This window comes from Poecilia reticulata, chromosome 7 (assembly GCF_904066995.2).
Source record: "Poecilia reticulata chromosome 7, P_reticulata-male-v2, whole genome shotgun sequence".
Taxonomy (NCBI): domain Eukaryota; kingdom Metazoa; phylum Chordata; class Actinopteri; order Cyprinodontiformes; family Poeciliidae; genus Poecilia; species Poecilia reticulata.
Window position 1 is genome coordinate 33,414,335 of NC_088836.1, and position 18,581 is coordinate 33,432,915.

The window sequence follows — 18,581 nt, forward strand, 5'->3', positions numbered from 1 at the left end:
AAGGAGACAATGAGGAGCTGAGAGCTGCGCAGAAGGAACTGAGAAAGAAGTTCAGAGATGGAAAACATCCACAGAAAGAAGATGGACGACCAGCTGCAGCATCTGTGCAGTTTCAAAATGTCCTTCAGGTGACAGAAGGCCGACTTTGTAACTGTCTTTATGCGACTCTGAATGCTCAGCTCAAAGTCTGTCACAACAGTGACACCCAGTGGCCACACCACGGTACTGAGCACATTATAGATCTCTAATAAGTCGTGTTCTTTATGTTAAAGGAATCTGTTTGGTTTCTAAAATAACTTTTATGATGTCAACAAAAAGTGAGGCGATGGTCAAACAGTTAAAACGGACGGACAGACGGACAGCATGTAGATAATCATCAGTTAGATTCACTAAGTGAGAAACTTCCTTTGCTCAGTGAACTCTGTGACGGACTTAGTTTTGTATAAATTAAGATTAACATTTTGGATCCTTCTAAACGTAAATTTTACTGCAAATGTTCAAATCTGCAGATAAATCAACATTGTATTTACTGATAGGAAGTGAAATTATATCTACTTCTGAAAGTTCATAAAAGGGTTTTGAGAATAACTGCGGCTTTACGTCTAAGGAAGTTCTATGTTTACAAGTTTACTCTTAAATTTTGTCTGAATAATAGATTTGAATTGATGATATTCAAGAATCAGATAATGACATTGAATTGGAAGCTTTAAGGGGATTATATCTTTTCCACCAGATGTTTTTTCTCTGGGCGAATCGTGCAGCGGTCAGAGCGGCCGCCCCGATACGGAGGCCGTCCTGAGTTCGACTCCCATCCTCTGTTCCTTTAAATGTTTTCTAGATTATTTATTTCTTTGTTGTTCCATTACAGTATTTTTTTATTTTGCCAGATGTCTGGGTTGTTCAAAGTTTGAATTCTTTATCCATTAACAACATTTTACAGTCACGTCTTTAATTACCAGTTAATAACTGAGAGGAAATCATTTTAAATAATATAAACAAACAGGTAAATAAAAAGGTGATTTACTCACAGAGGAAGACGAGGCAGAGCGAAGACAGACCGGCGGCCATGACGGTTTCCTGCTGCTGCGTCTCCCAGCTGATGATCGAACCCGTCACTCCTCCGCTCTCCTCCCCTCGGGGTGTTTGCTGCTCGTTTCCTCTACACCAGCACTGACCACAGAAACTCTTCAGTCAAATGTTGAAGCTGACATGTTTCTGCTGTAAACATTTTTGCATCATTGACGTTTCATTATATTTGTTTCTTTATATTTCATTATATTATAGAGATTGCTCCGTTTCTCGCTGCTACGATCAGTAACTATTTTCTGTGTTTTTTCTTTGCTGTGGTCAATCTCCACTTCTCTTATGTACAAACATTTTAAAGAAGCAGTTTTAGAGACATGAACCACTTTTCTGTGACTTTACTGGTTTCTGCAGCAGTTCCTCTGTGAGCGGCTGCATGACTCAGAAACAGATCAGTGGATCCTGAAACACAGAACTCATCAGACAGAAAGAAGCTACGCTGCAGAGAGGAGACTGAGGTCAGAGGTCAGCCCTGTATGCCTCTCTGTTGCCCTGTGGAACCCCACATCTCACCAAATGACAGGCAGCAGCTACTCTGATGTAGCTTTGTGGTCCTGTGGTTACAAATCAGAGCATTAACCATCATTCCTCCACCACCGTGCTCAACAGTTGTTATGAAGTATTCATGCTCAGTTTGGTGAAGATTAGGCCTGAGCTTTTTCATTTGTCCAAACCTTTTGAGCTAAAATGCTCATTATTGGACCAAATTATAGAAATAAATGCAGGGTGCATCACTTATGCAAAAAGAAATCATCACATTGCATTTTTGCCATTTATTCAGCACATATTTTGAGCTTCTTAGTAAAGTTTTTAGTCATCTGCAGCGCGACAGACACAGAACCGTGAACACACTCCCATGATGAACGAAGCTGACAGCGAGACAAAAACTAAATGAAAAAAAATGTTTGGATCGTTTTTCTCACTGACATCAAGCAAAGAAGCAAAATATGTTTTCATGTAACTTCAGGCTGCACAGTGGCGCAGTTGGTAGAGCTGCTGCCTTGCAGCAAGAAGGTTCTGGGTTTGATTCCCGGCCCCGGTCTTTCTGCATGGAGTCTCCATGTTCTCCCTGTGCATGGTGGGTTTTCTCCAGGTACTCTGGTTTCCTCCCACAGTCCAAAAACATGACTGTCAGGTTAATTGGCCTCTCCAAATTGTCCCTAGGTGTGAGTGTGTGTGTTGTGTGTCTCTGTGTTGCCCTGCGACAGACTGGCGACCTGTCCAGGTGACCCCGCCTCTCACCCGGAACGTTAGCTGGAGAGGAACCAGCACCTCCTGACCCCACTGAGGGACAAGAAAATGGATGGATGGATGTAACTTCAGCACATTAACCTGATTCCAAAGCTCATGTCAGTAAACAGAAGCAGAATTAAAGCTAGCTGTGGCTCCGCCCAAAATCTGTCCAGATGCAGATCAAAGGTTTTCCTGATCAAACATTGAAACTGGACCAAAGTTTCATGAAAAAGTTCTTCAGAGATGATTTGATTCACAGTCATTATCTGAAATGATGTCCAGTGAAAACATTACGGAGGAAAAACTGAGCCGAGTGCAGCTCCAGCGTTCTGCAGCCTCCAGCCGGTCCAAACCCGTCATGAGGCCACAGAGCGGTTCTGATGGCTCAGCCCAGTCCACTGGACCACAGAGTACAACTCCTACACTGGACTGTCTTCAACTGCAGCTTTCTGCAAACTCCAGCTCTACATCTGAAATTATCTGCCTTTAAGTTGCTTTATTCAAAACATTATTGTTCATTTTCAGTTTTCTTCATATTTCAGGTGAAAACCTGAAATCAGAATTCAGGATCTCATTTCAGTTGTCCAGAGTGCAGTAGATCTGGTTCTGGTCTCTGGTGGCCGGGCTGAGGTTCTGGTAGAAAGCTTTCAGAGTGGATGCATCACTGGTGGTTCGCTGAAAGGAGGACAAACGTTCGCTGTGGTAACCATGGAAACTCAGCGGCATGAAGAGAGGACTAAACATCTGAGCAAACGTCAAACCACTTTATGATTATTGCTGAAGATTTTTATTAAACTTACCTCAGATGAACTTCCTCTGCTCTCTGGTTTTACAGTAGCTGTAAAACAAATTACAGTTTCTGTGTTATGAGGCTGAAAGTTATCAAGTCAGGAATCATTTTAATCTGATTCATTAGAAAAAGTGAAGCTCTGTGATTGGTTCAGATAAATCTTAAACGTCCAGATCCGTCTGTTTAGGAAGAAATAGATTTTGTTTCTCAGATACCATCAGCATGTCGAAGAGCCCGTCATGGTTTGGGCTTAAAGAGTTTATGTCTCTTTTTATCACATTACTAAAACATAAATCTGGTTATTTGGATTTTAAATAATGATAATGACCAAAACCAGTTATTTGGAAACGTTTAACTGGACTGGTTTTGGTCCAGTTCTTTATGGACCATTAAAGGAAGTGATGCTAAAATCCAGTTATGTTTGTTCTTATAATATGACTAAAAATGAAAAGCAATACTTTTGGAAGAGGCTTTAATTCTTCATATGTAACCAGTTTTTCAGTTCGACATGTTGAAGCTCAAAGATCAGGATCAGGAGGTCCAACTCAGACAGGTCCGATTCTGCTTCTGCCAGTGATGGAAACGTCCAGCCCAGATGTTCTCCTCTCCAGATGTTCTCCTCTCCAGATGTTCTCCTCTCCAGATGTTCTCATCTCCAGATGTTCTCCTCTCCAGATGTTCTCCTGCCAGATGTTCTCCTCTCCAGATGTTCTCATCTCCAGATGTTCTCCTGCCAGATGTTCTCCTCTCCAGATGTTCTCATCTCCAGATGTTCTCCTCTCCAGATGTTCTCATGCCAGATGTTCTCCTCTCCAGATGTTCTCCAGTCCAGATGTTCTCCAGTCCAGATGTTCTCCTCTCCAGATGTTCTCATGCCAGATGTTCTCCTCTCCAGATGTTCTCCAGTCCAGATGTTCTCCAGTCCAGATGTTCTCCAGTCCAGATGTTCTCCTCTCCAGATGTTCTCCGGCCAGATGTTCTCCAGTCCAGATGTTCTCCTCTCCAGATGTTCACCTCTCCAGATGTTCTCCAGTCCAGATGTTCTCCTCTCCAGATGTTCTCCAGTCCAGATGTTCTCCTCTCCAGATGTTCTCCTCTCCAGATGTTCTCCAGTCCAGATGTTCTCCTCTCCAGATGTTCTCCTCTCCAGATGTTCTCCAGTCCAGATGTTCTCCTCTCCAGATGTTCTCCAGTCCAGATGTTCTCCTCTCCAGATGTTCTCCTCTCCAGATGTTCTCCTCTCCAGATGTTCTCCTCTCCAGATGTTCTCCTCTCCAGATGTTCTCCTCTCCAGATGTTCTCCAGTCCAGATGTTCTCCTCTCCAGATGTTCTCCTCTCCAGATGTTCTCCAGTCCAGATGTTCTCCTCTCCAGATGTTCTCCTCTCCAGATGTTCTCCAGTCCAGATGTTCTCCTCTCCAGATGTTCTCCAGTCCAGATGTTCTCCTCTCCAGATGTTCTCAAGTCCAGATGTTCTCCAGTCCAGATGTTCTCCTCTCCAGATGTTCTCCTCTCCAGATGTTCTCATCTCCAGATGTTCTCCAGTCCAGATGTTCTCCTCTCCAGATGTTCTCCAGCCCAGATGTTCATATCCCCGCTGATCTGGTCTCCTGTGACGTCAGGCTCTGTTTTCCACTGACGCTGAACCGTTTTCACTTCCTGCCCTGCCAGTTTCAGTCAGCTGGTTCTGCTGGACCCACTCAGCCTCTTTCTGTGGCGTAACGGAGCGTCGTAGCCGCAGTAGCGCATGGTGGTGGCAGTGTGGTGGTCTGGGCTGTTTCAGGAAGTCTTTCTGTGGTAACTGAAGTCATGAACACTGAAGGAGAAAGCTGGGCCATCTGTTGGTGACCTCAAGCTGAAACCAACCAGAACAACGACCCAAAACACCAGCAGGTCCACCTCTGGACGGCTGAAGAAAAACTACATGAAGACGCTGCAGTGGCCTAGTCAAAGCCTTAAAAAGCTGCAGCAATGAGGCTGAAATACAACAAAATTCCTCCACAGATGGAAAAAAAAAGTCCCTGCATGTGATCAAAGTTGCAGGTGATCATGTAGGTTTGTGTTTTTCTACCTTTAAAAACTGCATTTTGTTTTTAGCTTTGTTGTCTTTGCCTGACATTTAACTTGGTTTGACGAAGGGAGACAAACAGGAAACAGAGTTTTCAGCTGATAACGGATAACTCCTGGTCAGACTGTGGCGCCTGTAACTGAGTGCTGGTGTTTGTTGGTGTCTTACCTCTCAGAGATCGTCTCCTGCAGGAAACCAGCAGAGCTGCTGAGACCAGAACCAGAACCAGAACCAGAACCAGAGTCACACCAACGATCAGAGGAACATCTGCAGAGGGACAACAAGCCGGTTCACACTGAGCATGCTCAGAACCTGCTAACATTTACTGGACATCTGAGAACAGGAGGCACGTAAACAACCCAGAACCATCAGAACCTGGTTCTGGCTTTTCTTCTATAGAAATTAAGTTCTGACTGTCTGGATCAGTCAAGAATATATTGAAACAAAACTGAATATTATTTATCTTGTTTGAGTTTAAAATTTATGAATAGAAAGAATTAAAACAGGTTTGAGTGAATTATAAACTGTTATTTTAATGAAACATAGAAAATCTAATGTAGAAAAGACTCACCTTCAGTGACGGTGATGCTGAAGTCTCTGTACAGATCTGAAGTTCTGTCCATCACACATCGGTACCGACCGGAGTCAGACTGGGTCAGCTGTGTGACGGTCACCAGCAGAACTCCTCCTGACGTTTCTCCATCATATTCAACTCTGTATCTGCCTTTATTAGCACCGACTCCATCAGTTTCAACAAGAACGTCTTCATCTCCACATTCTCCTCTGCACAAGGATTTGACTAGGCCAGAGGACCCAAAGGAGCAGGCGACTGTCAGTGAGCTGCCAGCGGCTCTGTGGAGGTGAAGATCTTTGTTTCCATCCAGCAGAGCTGATAAATAATCACCAATCAATAATCATCAGCTACTTTTTGATTTACAGTTAAACGTTTCCTCATCAGACTCACCGTCTACAACGACCAGCCTGAAGTCCAGGAACGAAGCTGGTGATGCCGAGTCGCCCAAACCACATCGGTACCGGCCGGAGTCGGACCGGGTCAGCGCTGAGATGCTCACAGACAGAACCGAGAATGTTCTGGAAGCTTCTCTAACATATTCAGTTCTGTATCGTCCGATCTGAGCGGCGTCATCACTCGTTCTGATCAGGAGGTTTTCTCCTTCACAGGTTTCCCTGCAGAAGAACTTTATTCTTCCAGATGAGAGAAAGGCGCATGGAAAAGTCGTGTTTCCTCCAGAAACTCCATAATGTGTCCGAAATTCAACAGTCGAGCTGCACCTGACCTGCAGGGCTGCAGAAAATGATGCATCAGTGCAGGTTGTTGTTGTTCTGGCTGAGCAGGTTAACCTGAGGAAGCAACTAAAGTCAGACTGAACCTAATTTCATGATTTCATGTCTCAAACATGGAGTTTGGTGTTGGAGGTAAAGCTCCTGCTCTAGAGTCCCAGACGGGAATTTAACCGTCACCATGCAAGAACATCCAGTCCATCACCAAGATGGGGCTCAGCACAATGAAACGTCTGAAAAGCTCCTCCTGTCTGGGTGTCTGACACTCAGAGGGATCAGGCACTGGAAGAGTAAAACAGGATAACTACCAAGATCAAAATGTTTCCCTGTCATTATCATTATTACTATTATTATTAATATTATTATTATAATTATTATCATTATTATTATTACTATTATTATTATTAATATTATTATTATCATTATTATCATTATTATTTTCATTATTATTATTATTATTATCATTATTATTATTATTATTATTATTATTATTATTATTATTATTATTATTATTATTATTATTATTATTATTATTATTATTATTATTATCATTATTATTATTATTATCATTATCATTATTATTATTATCATTATTATTATCATTATTATTATTATTATCATTATTATTATTATTATTATTATTATCATTATTATTATCATTATTATCATTATTATTATTTTTATTATTATTATTATTATCATTATCATTATTATTATTATTTTTATTATCATTATTATTATTATCATTATCATTATTATCATTATTATTATCATTATTATTATTATCATTATTATTATTATTAAGCGTTAGAACATGCTGCTTTGCAGAGGTTTTATTGGGGATGAACTGCTGATCTGATATTTGTGGTTCTATGTTTTTTAATGTATTTATTCATGGTTACTGTCCTTTGAATGAGCGTTTTTTATTGTTGTACTGCAGTTTTTGCCCCTGCTTCCAGGATCTATCTATCTATCTATCTATCTATCTATCTATCTATCTATCTATCTATCTATCTATCTATCTATCTATCTATCTATCTATCCGGAAGTTTGATTACTTTTCCATTGATGACATTTTACAGGAATCAGTAAAACGTTCTGGAAGGAAAACCTTTTTGAAATGATGTAAATAAAAAGCTGAAGGTGATTTACTCACAGAGGAAGACGAGGCAGAGCGAAGACAGACCGGCGGCCATGACGGTTTCCTGCTGCTGCGTCTCCCAGCTGATGATCGAACCCGTCACTCCTCCGCTCTCCTCCCCTCGGGGTGTTTGCTGCTCGTTTCCTCTACACCAACACTGACCACAGAAACTCTTCAGTCAAATGAAAATGAGTCAAAATGAACCAGTTTAAGCTGAAGAAACCAGTATAACATACTGGAAGCAGTGGTGGGATGCCGTCTCGACCCAGTCCAGGTTGGGGACTGCAGTCCACACAGATGGACAGATGGACAGACGGGTTCCTGCTTTGACTGCCTGTCGCTTTGTTGTTGAAATGTTTCCATTGTGGGACAATAAATGATATTTCTATTTTACCTTCTGGTTATTTAGTGGTTGTTTTTATTTTTTATAATTTATTTTATATTATTTTTTTACTATGGTTCTGGTTTCACCCCTCACTTCTCTTACTTGGAAATATTTTTGAAGAAGTGGCTCATGAGACATGAACCACATCTGTGTGACTGGAGCTGCTGGTTCCTGCTGCAGAGCGTAGACCTGCTGCCAGCTGGTTTCCATGGATACGCACCAGCTGGTTTCCATGGATACGCACCATGAAAAAGGAACAGAAATCCATCCAGCTGCTTAAGGTCCAAAACCAGAGAACAATTTTACAAAAAAGCTATTTTTACAAAAGAAACCCAGGAGTGAAAGTTTCAAAAAAGAAAAAATTAGAATGAAATAAGCAGAGAAACTCCAGCGTCCTTCCACCTTTTAAAATCATTTTATATCATTTAATGAATATTTTTGTCAGATTAAATGTGAATTATTGTTTTCTGCTTTCACATTCACGGTTCACGGCCGGGATGAGGCTCAGTGCCTCCAAATCCGAGGCCATGGTCTTGAGCCGGAAAAGAGTAGAGTGCCTTCTCCGGGTCAGGGGGGTCGTCCTGCCTCAAGTGGAGGAGTTTAAGTATCTGGGGATCTTGTTCATAATGAGGGAAGAAGGGAGATCGACAGGCGGATTGGGGCAGCGTCTACAGTGAAGCGGGCGCTGTACCGGTCCGTCGTGGTGAAGAGAGAGCTGAGCCAAAAAGCGAAGCTCTCGATTTACCGGTCGATCTACGTTCCGACCCTCATCTATGGTCATGAGCTTTGGGTCATGACCGAAAGAACGAGATCACGGATACAAGCGGCCGAAATGGGTTTCCTCCTCCGCAGGGTGGCTGGGCTCTCCCTTAGAGAGAGAAGCTCGGTCATCCGGGAGGGACTCAGAGTAGAGCCGCTGCTCCTCCACGTCGAGAGGAGCCAGTTGAGGCTCGGGCATCTGGTCAGGATGCCTCCTGGACGCCTCCCTGGTGAGGAGTTCAGGTCCCACCGGGAGGAGGGGAGACCCAGGACACCTGGAGGGACGATGTCTCTCTATGGCCTGGGAACGCCTTGGGGTTCCTGGAGGAGCTGGAAGAGGCTGGGAGGGAAGTCTGGGCCTCCTGAGGCTGCTGACCCCGCGACCCGACCCCGGATAAGAGGGATGGATGGATGGATGGATGGATGGATGGATGGATGGATGGATGGATGGATGGATGGATGGATGGATGGATGGATGGATGGATGGATGGATGGATGGATGGATGGATGGATGGATGGATGGATGGATCACCTCACACCAGATGTTGGACTGGATTTAATTTTACTGTCATTTGTGATTGTTTCTAATTTTCATCAGTGGAGCTATAAAGGTTGAAAAAGGTTATTATTTTGGAGAAAATCTCATCAACATTGCTGTCTTTAAGTCCTTCCTCTAAATGTCCAGTTTTATTCTGGACTCGTGTTGATTCTTAATGTTGTGTTTAATGTCTTCACTGATTCTGAGACTAAATATGAGGGATTATTGAAATGTTTGTTTGTGATGGTTTTGCCAGTTTAGACCTTATAATCTTCCACTGGCCTGAATCTGAACTGAATTTCACCTCTTTATGGTTTATTATCGGAGCTGAACGTTTCCTCTGCTGCTGCAACAATTTACATCATAAAAACTTACATGGGCCTTAAACTTACTGATGAATTTATGGTTAAACTGTCGGCTCAGTAAGAGACAGATATGATTTTGTTATTGGTGAGAAGCTTCAGGAACAAAAAACACAAACTGTTTTTGAACATTTCCCAGGTTCCTCTGCTTAACTCACTAAAATCGACTTTGATTCTCAACTATTAAAACATTTATAACAAACTTATGCAACATTTTCATGTACTCTGAAATATCAACTTGTGAAAGTAGCTTCATATTGTTTTTTTTATTCCCTTTAAGGTTTCAGGAAACATTTTTCTCTTGCAGAGACAGAAATAAACTGAATGAACTCGCAGAGGGGGAGGAATCAGAGCCGTCATGTCGAAGCTTCTCTCCGTCTTCATCACTTTAACTTCTCTAATCAAACTCTTCCTCCTTCAGCATGAGAACAAACCACTCCTGCTCTCCAGCCTGCATGCTAGTTCTACACCCAGAATGCATCTGGCCTCCCATATATGTTTTGATTTTAAAAAATAAGTCAGAGTGAAGCTGATTTCTAATTGATTGCATAATTATTTAGACTGTTTAAAGTGACTGACCTCATCCAACAGAGGTCCAGTCAGGCGGCGCTGGTCGTCTCACAATGAGAGGAATGGAGAGCAGCTGAGAACTCCAGTGGTTCTGGTTCATCGTGGAGGTTTGTCTCCTGCAAGGACAGAGTGATGCATCATGGGAGCTCAACGCAGCGTCACCGTAGATCCTTCCTCCAGGATTTTTTGTCATAAAAGACAAATTTTGTGGTAATTGATTCGTAAAAGCAATAAAACATGAAAGAAGTTGAATAATTTTACAGCCACTGTGAAGGAGCCTGAACACAGAAGAGTCTTTAATTTTGAATAAAGTTTGCAGAGTATCTTTATCTCTGAACATGTTTCAGACGGAGTGAATCTCTGCTTTGGTTTTATTTCATGAATCAACAATAAGTACCAAGAACCTGCAGCCTGACGCGTCCCATCAGGCCCAAGGAGTCAAATTAGTGATTTACAACTTGTTTAAATTTTTTTACATAACTTCATATCTCAAAATACACATTGTTGCCTGAAATGCAAATAATTTAAATCAAAACCTTTGCATGTCCAGGTTTAAAGTCAGAGGGTAAATCTGTGAAGCCACAGATTGGAGAACAGAGGATGGAGAAAGTTCTGCTCTTCTTTACAGCTTCAGGTAAATTATGATCATTTCTCTGCTTTAAACTGAATCCGTTACTTCAGGGTCACCATCAAAGTTTACTGAACACATTTTCCTTGATGAAAATCATTTTTAATAAAATAAATTGTAACAACAAAAACACAAAATATTACCAAGTGATTCTGGTGCAAATTTCTTAGATTAATGAAATAAGAAAAAACTAACTTACAAGTAACTTTTAAGCAAGAAATTGGAGCTGGTTTTAAGTCTAAATGTTCTTAATATTGATTAAATGAAATTAGCATATTGTTTCTATAAGATGGAAAATGTTTTAAGTTAAATAATCTGCCAGTGAAACTAGAAACTTTTTCATCCATATTCAGGAGACACTGGCTGAAAACCAGCTCCTGTTTGAAAAGCTGCTTTTAAGTTTGTCTTTTTTCAAGTGAACTAAGATTTCTGCACTACAAACCAGAATTACTTGGTAAGGTTTAGGTTTTTTTGCAGTGTGCACTTCATCACTTTATTTTCTGTTTTCTGCAGCTCTGTGCGCCGCCGCCTCGCTGGCTGCGCGTCAGTATCACTTCATCTACGAGAAAAAGACCTGGGCCGACGCGCAGACCTACTGCAGACAGACACACACAGACCTGGCCACTGTGGGCAGCCTGGACGTTGCTACCACCCTGAACAACATGGTCAACCTGACCCAAATGGGCAGAGACACAGATGTAAGGTTGGCTTAGTCTCAGCTGGATGTTTCCTCCATGCTTCCTGTCATCCTGACCTTCTAGCTGCTGCTTCCTGCAGGCCTGGATCGGTTTGTACGAAGACGTCCAGAGCTGGAGGTGGTCTCTGGTGAACGACCCCTTCTACCAAGGCTACAGCACCCAGTACAGGAACTGGATTCCTGGGCAGCCAGACAACCGTGGCTCCAACGAGCCCTGCTCAGAGATGAACGACCTTGGGCAGTGGAACGACCTTCCATGTGAGGCGATGCGTAAACCTCTCTGCATGTCTGTCAGCAGCGGTGAGCAAATAAAAAATCCATTTTACTGTTTGGACACAAATTCATTTACATGCTCTGTAACAAATCTGCCTTGATTTTCTACAATGTTTTCACATTTCCAGATAATTATCTATAATCAATCAGAAGTTTGCATTAGTGTGCTGACGTTTAGGGAAAGCCCAGACGATGATGTCATGGCTTTTAAAGCTACGGGGGGAAATCAGTCAGGAAGTGGAGGACTGTGACTCTCCATCAGTCTGGTTCAAACCTTCAGAACGAGCCGCGTTTATCCGCTCAAACAATTATACGCAGGTTTGAAGAGCACAGGATGTTTAAGGAAAAAGGTGAAAACCTGCTGAGAGCCATTCGGTGCTTCTCACAAATACACGGTATAATTATGAAAAAACGTTATGCGGACATATGGAAGCAACAAATCAAGATATCAAAAGTTGAAGCTTAAAAACAAAAGCGTCTTCAAAAGAGATAATGTCCCAAAGTTTGCCATCATGTTAGCTATAAGGTTCATGTTTTTGGCGTGAAAATATTTAAACTCTGCTCTCAGTCGCTAAAAAATGCGTTGAGTGCTGAAAAAGGCTGAACTAGACGCCTAAACTCAGTTACACCAATTCTGTCAGGAGAAACGGGACAGAAAACCAGCAAACTGTCATGGTAAGATTAAAACATTTCTCTAAAGTTAAATCTTATTCTACCAAATACTGAAAATAAACTTCACAGTCTGATAAAATTAGAAAAAGTGTCTCTAAAGTCGTCTTAATATTCTCATGTTTCGCATAAAGAAATGCAGAATTAGCATACATTCACAGTAACAGTAGTTCGTCTGCAAACCTCGGTCTGGGTCCGGTGGAAGTGAACTCCGGTTCGGTTTGAATGCACTAAGCGGACCAGAGACCGCTCCAAAAGCAGTAAGTGGACGGCAGCGCAGGGCATTCTGGGTAAATACAACAAAACACGTGCTAGCCTAGCGCTAGCAGCAGAAATGGCTCGTGGTTTTTAGGCGAAGACTAAAGAGAAAAACTCCAACCGCTAAAATCTGACGCCACTCCATGTTTGTTTCCTTTTGGTGAAAAGGAAGTTGCGCCCAGAGTCTTCTTCAGAGATTTTAGTGTTGTTTCTGTCAGTGGTCCTTGTTGCAGCGCCCCCACAGGTGAGGAGGGGAACAGGTTTTTCAAACCTTTTGGTTGGTTTGAGCAGAGCTCAGAGAAAGAGAACCACAGCAGCTGGAGACGGAGCAGAAGGTGAAGTTCTGTTTCCCAATCAAACCGAGTAAATATGTAAATACCTGGTTTCACCCGTGCATCATTAAATCTATACACGCTGATCAGCAATGTGAATAATGTTTTTACATTTTAACTCTGATATTTTCCTTGTTGGACATTTCCCTGAGCAGCAGATGTTCCCAGTGGTTCCACGCAGCATGTAACATTTTTTTACAGTCCAACTTCTGTTTGCCTTCAGCTCAGTCAGCGTCATTTGTTGCTGTGAACTCCCTGATGACGTGGAGCCAGGCGCAGAGCCACTGCAGGACGAACTACAAGGACCTGGCCAGTGTGAGGACGTCCGCAGAGAACAGCAACCTGCTGGCAGCGAAGCCTTCAGGGGAGTCCTACTGGCTGGGCCTTTACAGAGACACCTGGAAGTGGTCGAACGGAGACGGCAGGACGTTCAGCTACTGGACGTCCGGCCAGCCTGATGGCGCCACTGAGCACTGCACCACAGCGTACTTCAACGACGCGGGCAGATGGAGGGACTGGTTGTGCAGCTACGCCAAGCCATTCATCTGCCACTACGGTGCGCCGTTTATTACCTTTGCTCAGCAAAGAAGTAGAACATGTTAGGGTCGGAAGCTTTTCCCACTGGACCGATGCACAACAGTCCAGCCTGAAATGATGTAACTAATTAAAGGGGCAGCATCGTGTTAAACTGTCCTCTTTTTAGCTTTCCATCATGTCATAATGTTATTCCCTGGAGTGTTGCTTTGACTCTTTCATGCATGTTTGAGAAATGATTTAATCTCCATGGCAACCATTCAGCTGCACAAAACGCTTGGGTGGACCTAGCCCCGCCTTCGAAGCACAGCTCCTCCCCCACTCAGCTCCTTCAGACTAGCCAGCAGCAATTAGCAATCAGCTGGTGGAGCTGCAGAGCTCCACATAGGAGCTGCTGCTCAGAGCAACGCTGGTACAAACCTTAAAGGGTTAACAGAGGAGCTACGTTGGGACGACTTCCTGGAGGCGGAGCTTCAGAAGGAGCAGGAGTTTTTAAAGAAACAAAGGCCCAATTTCAAGCCGTTAAAACAGGAAGTAAAATGATATATATTTTTTAGTAACTCACAGTAATGGTGATAGTTGATTGTATTATAAAATGTCTCTCTGTGCCTGGAAAACACATCGTACTGCCTCTTTAAAGGTTCTGCTTCCTTCCTCAGACCCGGTTCCTTTTACAAAACATGTGATGAAAGTAAAGCTGAGCAGTTCCACCGTGGACCTGAATGACGCTGCGGTCCAGACTGACCTGCTCAACCAGGTAAACCCGGCTTGGTTCTGTAGGTTTGGTTCGTCCTTTGGCTCGTTTCTGTTGCTTTCAGTTTCCTGGAGTTCAGTTGTTTTGTTTCTCTCGTTTTGCTTCTCTCCAAAGATAATAACTTCAGTTTCTGTTCAGCTGGACAAAGTTATTTGTTCCAATCATCTGTTCAGTGCTTCATTGTGTTTGTGGTCACCTCATGACGTCGCGATGTAGATCCAGGTATCATCTGCGTCGTCATGGTAACATAACTTGTTCCTGTTTTCCAGCTCAGACGGAAGCTGCAGGATGACGGACTGACAGGAAACCTGAGTCTGAGCTGGAGGCGGATCGGTGGGAAGATCTTCTACACGGAGCAGGAAGTGTGAGGATGAGGAGGAGAAATCTGCTCCAGGGATGCAGCTCATGTTTTCTGTGGCTTTAAATGAAATTCACATGAGAACATTGTGATTTTTTAGCTTAATCAAATGTGACTGAAACATTTGTAAGAATTTCATCTTTCTAAAAACCAAACCTCATTCATTCTTACGAGAAAAATATGTGTGTGCAGATTTACTGTTTCCGTAATCACAGAGTAAACCCACATTGTTCATGTTTTAACAGGAAGTCAGACTTTAACTCTGAAAGTCATGAAACTCTGCTGCTTGTTAAAACACTGCTGTTTATTATATTTATTTAATTGCTTTGGTTTTTCATCTCAGTTTGAAACAGAAGCGTCTCCTCCTGTTAGCATCGTGCTAACTTTCACAGTGAAGTTTCACTGCTGCAAACTGAAACCTTTTGCTTTTAAACTAAACTCAGATGAAATCTGTTCTCTTCTAGGATAAATGAAATGAAACGTGGAGATTCTTTTTCTGTGTCTGGAGGTTTTAAAAGTGTAAAAGCAAATGCAATAAAAAGAGAAGAATCAGTCAAACGTCACGTCCATCACTCTCTTCTTATTTACGTTTGATTTGGACCATGTTGTTCTTCTGTTTCGTAATCCTTATGAAACATCATGAAGCTCCAGAAACACGTTTTTTTAATGTCTGGGTTCCTGCTGAGCAGCGACTCTCCGTCCTGAAGGTGTTGATCTGCCAGGTGAGTCGCACCTGCAGGCAGCGAAACCAGGAGTCAAATGAACAGCAGAAGTTTGGACAGAGAACATAGATGTCAAAACAAACATGAGTTCACTGAAATGCAGACGCTCAGAGCTACTGCAGGAAAAGCTACACACACCTGGTGACTGTGGACGGCGCCGAGGTCGTGACGACCCTCAAGAACACGGTCGACTCAAACAAAATGGCCGCCGTAACTGACGTAACACTTCTCTGTCTCTGCTTCAGCTCTTTGAGTCTAAATCGCAGTAAAAGTGTTAAATGGTTGAACTTCCTCTCCATCTTTGGGTCTGAGCTCTTCCTACATCTGACCTGACATGCAGCAACAAATCTTTGTGATCCCTTTAAATCTCTGCTTCCTCTGCTGCTGCACAGGATCTATTTCCATAAGGTTTGCAATGTTAATCACTTCACATTCTGACTCAGTGGAGGTGTTGACTCAGGGTAACTCTGTCAGGGATGGATGCAAATCTCTTTACGCAAGTAGGACTGACTAACACAACATGAGACACAGCCTGAAAACCTTCAGTGTGGCGGTGGATAGAGGGGTCCACAGGTCTCTGGACCATCAGTCTGTAGGAGTACCCAGAGAGAACCCACCCATGCACAGAGAGAACATACAAGCTTCATGCGGGACGGTTGGATTCCAACCCAAGAGCTTCTTACTGCAACGATTTAAAGTCATTCACAGAATAAAACTTCCTCTCAGATAAAATAAACACAAAAGTCATTAAAAATGGTCAGATTTTTAAAATAAATACTTGGGAGCGTGGGCGACGCAAGCTGAACGGCTGTGACGTCACGGTTCTCGTTCTGTTCGCTGACTGGTAAAAAATGACTGGAGGGAATCTGAGTAGAGCAGAGAAAACCCAGACTGAGCAGGACGGAAACGGCCAGGAGAATTTAACACCAAATCTGAGATCTGACACAAAACCAACCTGCAGACTGTGGACATTAGACAGGGAAAAAAGACTCTCATGTGTCTTTGAATGTAGTTAATATCAGTGTCTGGTTTCAGCTGTACGTGCTGAAATATTCAGAACAACATCATCATAATAACTGAACCAATCACAGGTCTGCCCAGAGGCCTTTGGGGTTATGATGATGTATATGATGATGTGGACAGCTGGAGGTCGTCCCACCCTGTCAGACGAAGCTTTCCACCAAAACTCTGAGGCTCTCTGCAGAAACTGGCTGTCCGGACAACGCCGGAGACAGGGAGAGCTGCTTGGAGCTGCTTGGAAACGGAGATTGGAACGATATTGGTTGTGACGTTCTGCGTAAACTTATCTGATCTATTGTCAGCGGTGAGCTGAGTATTTCAGTTTTATTTAACTATTTAATTTCCTTTTCAGTTGAGCGTACCATGTTTCTCAAAGGACGGCAATGCAACACTTTGCATTTCAAATGCTTTTGAAATTTCCCACCCATTAATAATAATATCAGAATAAAATGTTTTGGAAAACAAAATAGATGAAAAGCAAAAATTGGGGCTTTTTATTTTTATATCTAAAGAGATTTTCTGGCTCTGGGAAAACATGCAACCAGTTCCTCTCTGCAGAAACGGTTTCATGTCTCCTGTAAAAAGTATGAAAGTTTAGCAGTTTTCCACTGCAGATGAACTAATGTGAGCCAAAACATCAACAGCCTCAGGAGTTTCTATCTGCAGGGCTGCAGTTTAAACATCTGAGATAATCAGTGCTGAGAATGCAACATGTCCGCCATCAGCCTGTCTCTGTGTTCAGGGCTGACGGCCTCCTTTACGGTCATCGACACCTTGATGAACTGGACTCAGGCTCAGAGTTACTGCAGAACCCACTACACTGACCTGGCCAGCGTGAGACATTCTGCCGACAATGAAAACCTGAAGGCAGCTAAACCTGCAGAGGAAGCCGTCTGGCTTGGGCTCTTCAGGACCAGAGGAAGTGGTCCAACGGATCCCTACTCACATATCCTCACTGGGCGTCTGGAGAACCCAAAGGTCCCGTGGAGAACTGTGCAGGAATGGACTTTACCAACTCCGGATACTGGGTGAATTGGGAATGTCACCTGACAAAACCTTTTATCTGCTACTATGGTCAGCTGATCACTAAAAGTTCACGATCACACATGGAGGCAGGTCCAAACACATGCTGCTAACAAAACGCTCTGTGTTTCTGCAGAAGTGCCGTTCACCAACCATGTGATGAAGGTGAAGCTGGTGGGAAGTTCCTCTGTGGACCTGAAGGGCGGCGCTGTGCAGGGAGGCCTGCTGGGCCTCACGCTGCAGGTTTCACCTTTATGGTGACGTTTCTTGGTTTGGTGTTGAAGATGTTTTCATCATCATCACATCCTCGTGTAAAGTGGTTTGTCCTGCAGGTCTTGGCAGAACTGAACAACTGCAATGAGTTTTAAAACTAGAATAAGTTGCACAAGTTGTAATTAATTGTGGGTTTGCAGGGAACCCCTTTATATATATATACCCTGGTCATTATGACCACATGCAGTCATAGTGGTAACATGTCCCTTTAAAATCTACGCCTTTAAAGAACCTTGGTGAAAACGTTTCCACATTCTTAACTCTTTGGTGCAGAAACTGGTTGAAAATGGATCTATTAACTCCATGTTCATGTTTTTGGAGACGAGGCTGCACATGAAAATATCCCTTTATTAACCAATCAGACTGCCAACATGAAGGGGACACAATCAGAAATGTCAGATGACTTACTTTGTGAAAATTACTCCAAATTTTCCAGATAGTTTGGGTGTATTTTTCCTTCCTTTCTTTCTTTCTTTCTTTCTTTTTCTTTCTTTCTTTCTTTCTTTCTTTCTTTCTTTCTTTCTTTCTTTCTTTCTTTCTTTCTTTCTTTCTTTCTTTCTTTCTTTCTTTCTTTCTTTCTTTCTTTCTTTCTTTCTTTCTTTCTTTCTTTCTTTCTTTCTTTCCTATGGAAAGTTTTTGTTTGTCTTAGAGGGAATGGAAAGAGATGGGAAGCTCATGAACAAACTGTTTAGTTTTTGCATTTTGCACATAAGTTGGTGTTGCATTTTATATCCTAAAGAAAAAAGTATAAATCTTCAGATATCTCACTAATGACTGGAGTTCAAAGGCAAAATGTATTTTACTTGGCA

At 42.6% G+C, this 18,581-nt stretch overlaps 3 protein-coding genes across 5 annotated transcripts in view; 1 reads left to right on the forward strand and 2 right to left on the reverse strand.

Moving 5' to 3' along the window:
• LOC108166439 (uncharacterized) overlaps positions 1-1,163 on the reverse strand; it is a 64,925-nt gene extending 63,762 nt beyond the window's left edge. Inside the window, exon 1 of the mRNA XM_081609396.1 lies at positions 1,029-1,163. Within this exon, the coding sequence (XP_081465522.1) occupies positions 1,029-1,068 (40 nt within the window). The 5' untranslated portion in view covers positions 1,069-1,163. The remainder of the gene's footprint in view (positions 1-1,028) is intronic.
• Positions 1,083-8,328, reverse strand: LOC108166440 (polymeric immunoglobulin receptor-like). Of its 3 annotated transcripts, none has more exons than XM_081609398.1 (6): positions 7,633-8,328; positions 6,139-6,480; positions 5,746-6,063; positions 5,343-5,441; positions 3,117-3,139; positions 1,179-2,991 (listed from the first exon to the last, which is right to left on the reverse strand). In XM_081609398.1, the coding sequence occupies exons 1-6, from the start codon at positions 7,670-7,672 to the stop codon at positions 2,893-2,895; spliced, it is 921 nt and encodes a 306-aa protein (XP_081465524.1). In that variant the 5' UTR covers positions 7,673-8,328; the 3' UTR covers positions 1,179-2,892. The 3 variants fall into 3 exon arrangements, with proteins under 3 accessions (XP_081465525.1, XP_081465524.1, XP_081465523.1); XM_081609397.1 differs by having other exon boundaries at positions 3,117-3,154; positions 7,633-8,325; XM_081609399.1 differs by lacking the exons at positions 1,179-2,991; positions 3,117-3,139 and adding an exon at positions 1,083-1,170 and having other exon boundaries at positions 7,633-8,324.
• A 2,992-nt stretch (positions 8,329-11,320) lies between these two features.
• LOC103468080 (uncharacterized) lies at positions 11,321-15,310 on the forward strand. The gene is made up of 5 exons (XM_008414934.3): positions 11,321-11,557; positions 11,637-11,856; positions 13,312-13,644; positions 14,282-14,379; positions 14,646-15,310. Exons 1-5 carry the CDS (start codon positions 11,522-11,524, stop codon positions 14,742-14,744), a joined length of 786 nt encoding a protein of 261 aa, XP_008413156.2. The 5' UTR covers positions 11,321-11,521; the 3' UTR covers positions 14,745-15,310.
• Positions 15,311-18,581: the final 3,271 nt, after the last annotated feature.